Raw genomic sequence first — 7,527 nt, 5'->3', positions numbered from 1 at the left:
GGATCAATCTTGAAAGAGTAATTTAAATTAATTATGATTAACTCACATTCTTCTTCATCTACACCGTTCATCTCTTTTATTTGACGAACTTATTCCATTTGTTTCAATCTTGCAGCAAAGAGAAAGCCAAAGCTTCAATCTTCTATTACTACACATACTCTATCAATGGCTTTGCAGCAAATTTGGATGAAGAGACAGCAAAACAACTCTCAAGTATATAATATATATATATTCTATCACAGTATACAAATTAAATATCTAACATGCTGTTAATTAACGTTACACAAATATTGATATCTTCAGAGCATCCCAAAGTTGTATCCGTGATTCCAAACACATTTAGCCAGCTTCACACAACACATTCATGGGAATTCCTCGGTCTCAATTCCACCCCCGGCGGCTCTACATCTTCGTTATGGGAACAGGCAAATTATGGAGAAGATGTTATCATTGCAAACTTAGACACCGGTACTATATATATATACACACACACACACATGACAATTTTCAACTGATCGAAATAAATTGAGTGGAATTTGAATTTTGTGTGTGTACATTCATGTTTGTAATTAGGTGTATGGCCGGAATCTGCAAGCTTCAACGATGATGGCTTAGGTCCCATTCCATCAAAATGGAAGGGAATTTGTCAGAATGACAAAGACAAGGATTTCAAATGCAACAGGCACATACATATATGATCTCCACGTTCTTTTTTTTATCATATAGTTTTAAGAATACTTAAACTAAGTAACTTCTTCTTTGGGTGAGTACAGGAAGCTGATCGGCGCAAGATACTATAATAAAGGTGGCATGAGCAATGAGACATACTACGACAGTCCCCGTGACAGCGAAGGGCATGGCACACACACTTTATCGACGGCCGGAGGAAGTTTTGTGCCTAATGCTAGTCTCTTTGGCTACGGTGCAGGCGTGGCAAAAGGCGGGGCACCTCGGGCCCGTGTCGCCGCCTACAAGGTGTGCTGGGATCGAGGGTGTTCCAATGCCGATGTGGTGGCTGCATTTGATGATGCGATACATGATGGTGTTGATGTAATATCAATATCACTTGGGGGCATGCCGATGCCATATCTCAATGATGCTATCGCCGTCGGCTCCTTCCACGCAATAAAGAACGGCATCTTTGTTGTATGCTCAGCTGGAAATGCAGGCCCTGTGCCATTTTCTGTTGGCAATGTTGCCCCCTGGATCTTCACCGTTGCTGCTAGCTCAATGGATAGAGATTTTACTGCCACTTTGTCTTTCAACAATATCACCCTTCAGGTTCTATATATATATATATATATATATATGCATGTAAAAATAAATAAACCATTTTCATTATCATATATATTGAAGTTTATGATCAGGGTAAGAGCTTGTCTGAGAAGGCCCTTCCGGGGAAGAATGAGTATCCCATAATTCTTGCAGGAGATGGGCGTCTAAATTCATCAATATCACTTGGGTATATAAGAGACTCAAACATACATATATATATATATATATATATATTGTTTTTCATTGATAATTTGACTTAATAATTATAGGTATTATTGTTATCCAAATACTTTGGACCCCAAGAAGGTGCAAGGTAAGATAGTAGTATGTTTGGGTGGAGGAGAAGTGTACAGAGCCCAAATGGGTAAGGCTGTGCTTGATGCTGGCGGCGCTGGAATGGTAATCTATTATGACCCTTCCGCGTCCACTCGAGTGCCTGAAATATTCCCTGTTCCTCATGTCCTCCCTGCCACCGAAATATCCGTCAATGATTCTTATCAATTGTTAAACTATCTCCATAACACCAAGTAAGTTTTAATCTACTTTCTTAATTTCCTTTTTATATATTCAACCAACCCTAATTGTTTTATATTTCTAAAGCATTTGATGTTGGTTTTGTACGTAGGACACCTACAGGTTATATTTCTCTTCCTCAAACAACGCTGAACCTGAAACCGGCACCTGTAATGGCCTCATTCTCTTCTCAAGGACCGAATCCCCTAACTCTTCAGATCCTCAAGGTTGATACATGACATAAATTAACTAACAACAGTACTACTTTATCATCATCATCATCATCATCATCTCTTTTGATTCTATATGTTTTTTCAGCCTGATATCACAGCACCAGGAGAGAGCATTCTTGCTTCCTTCACCAATGCCACTAGTCCAACATTGTTCGGCTTCGATACTCGCCGAGTCTCCTTCAATGTACTGTCCGGCACCTCCATGTCTTGCCCACACATTGCCGGTGTTGTTGCACTCCTCAAATCTGCCAATCCCACTTGGTCTCCTGCCATGATCAAATCAGCAATCATGACTACTGGTATATATATATATATATATATATATATATATATTTGTTTTCACCTCTATATATTGTGTTTAATTTATTTTTACACGCATGCATGGATTTGAATTCAATTCAGCTGAAGTTCATGATAACAATGGAACCTTAATCAAGAACTACACAATGAAAACTGCCACACCATTTTCTTACGGTGCCGGACAAGTTTCACCAAACCGTGCCATGGATCCTGGTCTTGTGTATGATATCACAACCAATGGCTACTTGAACTTCTTGTGCAATTTCTATGGCCCTGATGATCTCAAATCCTTCAATGACGCTCCATACGCATGCCCATCTCCAGTTGTAAAGATTGAGGACTTGAATTACCCAGTCATCATGACGTTTCTTGATATGTTCAATAATACAATGACTGCAACTCGAACACTGACCAATGTCGGAACGCCCGGTCAGTACAAAGTCTCCGTTCAAGAACCATCAGGGGTTTCAGTGACAATAACTCCGCCAACTCTTAACTTCTCTAAGGTTGGTGAACAGCAGCAGTATCATGCAACACTCAAGTTGGTGAATACGAGTAGCTACTTTGAATTTGGAAACATTGCATGGTCAGATGGTAAGCATAATGTGATCATTCCAGTAGTTGTGGGTCATCCGATTCGTTAGTTGGTGATGTTTTCAATTTCTGTCTTGCAAGCAAAATTATTATTAAGGGTTGAACTTCCTGTATAGGGATCTAATCTTCTATTAGTTTCTTTTGTTATTTTTTTTAATAAACATGTTTGGTTTCAATTAATGCCTTCAAATTGAATTACGAGTTTGGTAAACTATTCTATAAAATGGATAAATCATTTTTTTTATTTTAAAAAATATAAAAAATTTTACATATAACAAAATATATATCAAAACATCTGGACGTTTTCACAGCTAGTAGACTGTTGTTGTATCTTATTTTGTTTTTTTTTTTTTTATGAATGTGGTTTATCCACATTTCAAAAATAAAAAATAAAAAAAAAACATCTTTACGTGTATATATATATTTACATATTGCACTGTTCATTCAATAGTATATAAATATCTATACATATATATATATATATATATATATATATATTTCTATAAAGGGACTTAAGTTTGCATGATCCCTCACAACTAAATAAAAATTAATACTGATAATAGTAGTTTAAGAATTTAAATTTAAATTAAATTTAGCTTTCATTATTATAAAAATTAATATTCTTATGATTTATAATATATTTTAAAAATGTATATGGGCAAAATGGTGTGTGTGTATATATATATATATATATATAGATATATATATATATGATATATATATATATATATGTAGGGCTTTTTGCAGATGTACCTCTGAATAATTTTAAAATTGTATATTTGCAAAAGATAATTGTATACATACCCTGAATACTACATATAATTGTATATATACCCTTGGGGTTCAAATTAGTTGAAAAACAATTCGTTAACAAACAATAGATACATAATATGACCATTATACCCTTTGAAAAGTTTTTTTTTTTATTGTAAAATGAAGTTGTGCGAGGGTTATTTTGGACTTTTTGTATATTTTAATCAAAGTTATAATAAAGTTTGATTAACTTCTATTAACGGAATCTAACGTAGGGGCATATCCGCAATTACTTATAATTTTCGGTATATAAACAATTATGATTTTTCTGATGGTAAATATGTAATTATAGAACTTTTGAGGGGTTTATAACCAATTTTCTCGAGAGCTATATATGATATTTGATTTTATTGATATATATATATATATATATATAATTAGTCAAATTTTCATAAGTATAAAGACAAAAAAAACTCAAATTTTATTGATTTTGTTAATTACTTTTACCTTTTTTTCTCTTAACATATGTAAGTTATTTATTTATTTATTTTTTTTTAAATGTTACATAATTTAATCAGTTGAAGAACCAAGCTTTTTACGTCTTTCATATTTTTAAAATACTAATTTATCATGTGTACCAATTATATATATATATATATATATTTAGATAAATTTTTTTTTTTGAAATAAATGTGGATTAAACACAGTTTAATAGAAAAGATAAACAACAGCTAGGCTGGCCAAGAACATTGGCACCATACACCTGCCCAGTCGGAGTCAAGTTTTGAATTACCATTTCCAAATCAAGATACAACAGAACTGTTTTTCTGAGGTAAATCAAGATTTCAAATCACAATATTTCATCTAACCTTTAACAATTAAAATTAAAAAAATTACTTATATTAGAACAAATGGTTTTTTTTTTTATTATTATTGTTATAGATTCAAATTTAACAACAAATAACAAGTTATATTTTTAAGCCATCCAAACTATAATATTGTTACAAAGTACAACAAAAAATAATTGTTGTTATTTGTTAGTACTTTTTTTTTTTTCAAATAAGCGATAGGTAGGAGCTAATAAAGTAAAGATTTTATATTATTATTTTATATAATTACAAGTATATAAATTAGAGGTTTTACTTCTTTTTTTTTCTTCTTTTTTTCTTCAACAAATGGTAAATTACTAATACACTAATATATATACATATATATACACTTATATAAAAACCATAGTTTTTCATATTATATATGCTACAAATCCTTCCTACTTGCTTTTGTGTCCATGTGATAATGTATAGAGTATAAACAAGTATATCTTTTATGAATAATATATTAACAATTATCTCTTTCATTGGGATACGTAAGAATTTTTTTTTTAATAAAAATACATCAATCTTGTTCAACAGTTATAATTGTTAAGTAATTTTTTTTTAATAAAATGCACTTTTTTTTTATTCTCACATCATTTCAAGAAAAAAAAAATAATACACTAATGTTGTTAGAAAGTTAAACCTCATTATTAAGCCGCCCACACGCATTATTGTTGTTATCTATTTGCTAACTTGTTTATTTATTTTAATTGGCCGGATTGATGGTCATGAATAATATATTAACAATACCTCTTTCATTGGTGTAACAATTCGTACATTAATTGATTTTGTTAATTTTTAAAGTTTTAGAAGTTTATTTAAGTGCTCCAGATTTTGTTAATTACTTGTACCTTTTTTTCTCTTAACATATTTAAGTTATTTATTTGCTTTTTTTTAAAAAAAATGTTACATAATTTAATTAGTTGAAGAACCAAGCTTTTTATGTCTTTCATATTTTAAAAATATTAATTTATCATGAATACCAATTATATATATATATATATATCATATAAGACTTTATTTTGAAAAAAATTACCATTTTAAATCACGATACAACTAAATTGTTTTTTTTTAAGGCAAATCAAGATTTCATATCATAATATTTCACCTAACCTTTAACAATTAAATTAAGAAAATTACTTATATTAAAACAAATTGTTATATTTCTGTTTTTTTATTGTTGTAGATTCAAATTTAACAACAAATAACAAGTTATATTTTCAAGCCATCGAAACTATAATATTTGTTACAAAGTATAACAAAAATAATTGTTGTTATTTGTTAGTGCATTTTTTTTTTCAATTAAGCTATAATTAGGAGCTAATAAAGTAAAGATTTTATTATTATTATTTTATATAATTACAAATATATAAATTAGAGGTTTTACTTTTCTTTTCCCTCTTTTTCTTCAACAAATGGTAAATTACTAATACACTAATATATATACTTATATAAAAACCACAGTTTTTCATGTTATATATGCTACAAATCCTTCCTGCTTGCTTTTGTGTCCATGTGATAATATATAAACAAGTATATCTTTAAAGAATAATATATTAACAATTACTTCTTTTATTGGGGTATGTAAGAATTTTTTTTAATAAAAATACATTAGTCTTGTTCAACAGTTATAATTGTTAAATAATTTTCTTTTTAATACAATGCACTTTTTTATTCTCATATCATTACAAATCTTTTTCCTTAACAAAAATGTTGTTAGAATGTTTTTAAAAAAAGTTGTAATCCAAATGCAATTGACACATGTATACTATGTCATAACAACTCAAAAACAGTGGACCACCTTGATTGTATTTTCTCAGAAAGAATATAGTCTTACTTTAAATGTTTATTAGATATTGATACTCTTCTATCCTCTGTTTCTAATATTATCTGGACCACTTGGATCTCCTCTTTGAATCCTATTTCTAAGATTATCTGGGATCTCTGTTCTAGAGCCACTGAATATCTGGCTGAAACGCAACAACCGTTTTTTTAACCAAATTCAGTCTCCCATTTCTTCTACTCTCTACAAAACAACTAATTTGCTTCTCTCTTGGATTTCTGCAGATGCAGAGACCCACCAGCAGGAACCCTTAGATGCTGTTCAGAGGATTAAACGATCCCTTAACTTCCTGAGCTCTAGATCAACTGATCCCTCTGGTGATTCGGTGCATACCTCTGGTCAGGAGTAATCCGCTCTCGACAGGCCTGTGTCTCTCGGTTGACTTCGCCGGTCCGGCTTGTTATCTTTTCTCCTTGTCTTTTCTGTTTTTTTCTTTCAGTTCTGATTTGTTTTCCTCATCCATGGTGAGGAAAACAGTCTTTTATATTATCTTATGTCTGGTACTTTAATTTTCTTTTGTACTTGATGTTCTCTGTTACCTTCTCTCCTTTTTAATAAATCTGTGGTTTATTCACTTTATTGAAAAAAAAAAAAAGAAAGTTAAACCCCATTGTTAAACCGCCCACATGCATTATTGTTATTATCTATTTGCTAACTTGTTTATTTATTTTTATTGGCCGGATTGATGGTTATAATCTTCCGGCCCTGTCATCTTTGATAAAATTAGAGAGAAAATTTTACATAATAATAATTAACGTAGAGAATGTCATCTTTATATATATATATATATGTGTGTGTGTGTGTGTGTGGACTATGTAATCATGCATTCCGATTGAATCACTTTGGAGGGAGAGAAAAGCATTTAATGGCTCACAAGAAGAGAACTAATCTTTCAATTCTCCTTCTCTTTTCCTTGTTCATTTTTCTCCAAACTTCTGTATTTGCAGATACAAAGGTAACAACCAAAGCCTCATACTTTTGAGTTCTATATCAAATGATCAAAGTTTTCGTCATATTCTTCTTCTTTTTATGCAGTCTTATATTGTTTATCTTGGTGCTCATGGCCCCAACCCAAATGAAGAGGTTGTTGTGGATGCTCACAATGAACTCTTAGGCTCAATCTTGAAGGAGTAATTAATTTAAT

General features: G+C 30.9%; 1 protein-coding gene across 1 annotated transcript in view; it reads left to right on the top strand.

Moving 5' to 3' along the window:
- LOC120260286 (subtilisin-like protease SBT5.3) overlaps positions 1-6,732 on the top strand; it is a 21,588-nt gene extending 14,856 nt beyond the window's left edge. Inside the window, exons 2-12 of the mRNA XM_039267723.1 lie at positions 7-17; positions 116-213; positions 304-468; positions 574-682; positions 774-1,281; positions 1,368-1,462; positions 1,545-1,802; positions 1,901-2,015; positions 2,107-2,320; positions 2,424-2,960; positions 6,494-6,732. Coding sequence (XP_039123657.1) covers positions 7-17; positions 116-213; positions 304-468; positions 574-682; positions 774-1,281; positions 1,368-1,462; positions 1,545-1,802; positions 1,901-2,015; positions 2,107-2,320; positions 2,424-2,960; positions 6,494-6,732 — 2,349 coding nt within the window. The remainder of the gene's footprint in view (positions 1-6; positions 18-115; positions 214-303; positions 469-573; positions 683-773; positions 1,282-1,367; positions 1,463-1,544; positions 1,803-1,900; positions 2,016-2,106; positions 2,321-2,423; positions 2,961-6,493) is intronic.
- The last annotated feature ends 795 nt before the right edge of the window (positions 6,733-7,527 follow it).

Source organism: Dioscorea cayenensis, chromosome 5, assembly GCF_009730915.1.
Source record: "Dioscorea cayenensis subsp. rotundata cultivar TDr96_F1 chromosome 5, TDr96_F1_v2_PseudoChromosome.rev07_lg8_w22 25.fasta, whole genome shotgun sequence".
Classification (NCBI taxonomy): domain Eukaryota; kingdom Viridiplantae; phylum Streptophyta; class Magnoliopsida; order Dioscoreales; family Dioscoreaceae; genus Dioscorea; species Dioscorea cayenensis.
The sequence above is the reverse complement of the archived record's forward strand: the minus strand, read 5'-3'. Positions and strand labels throughout refer to the sequence as shown.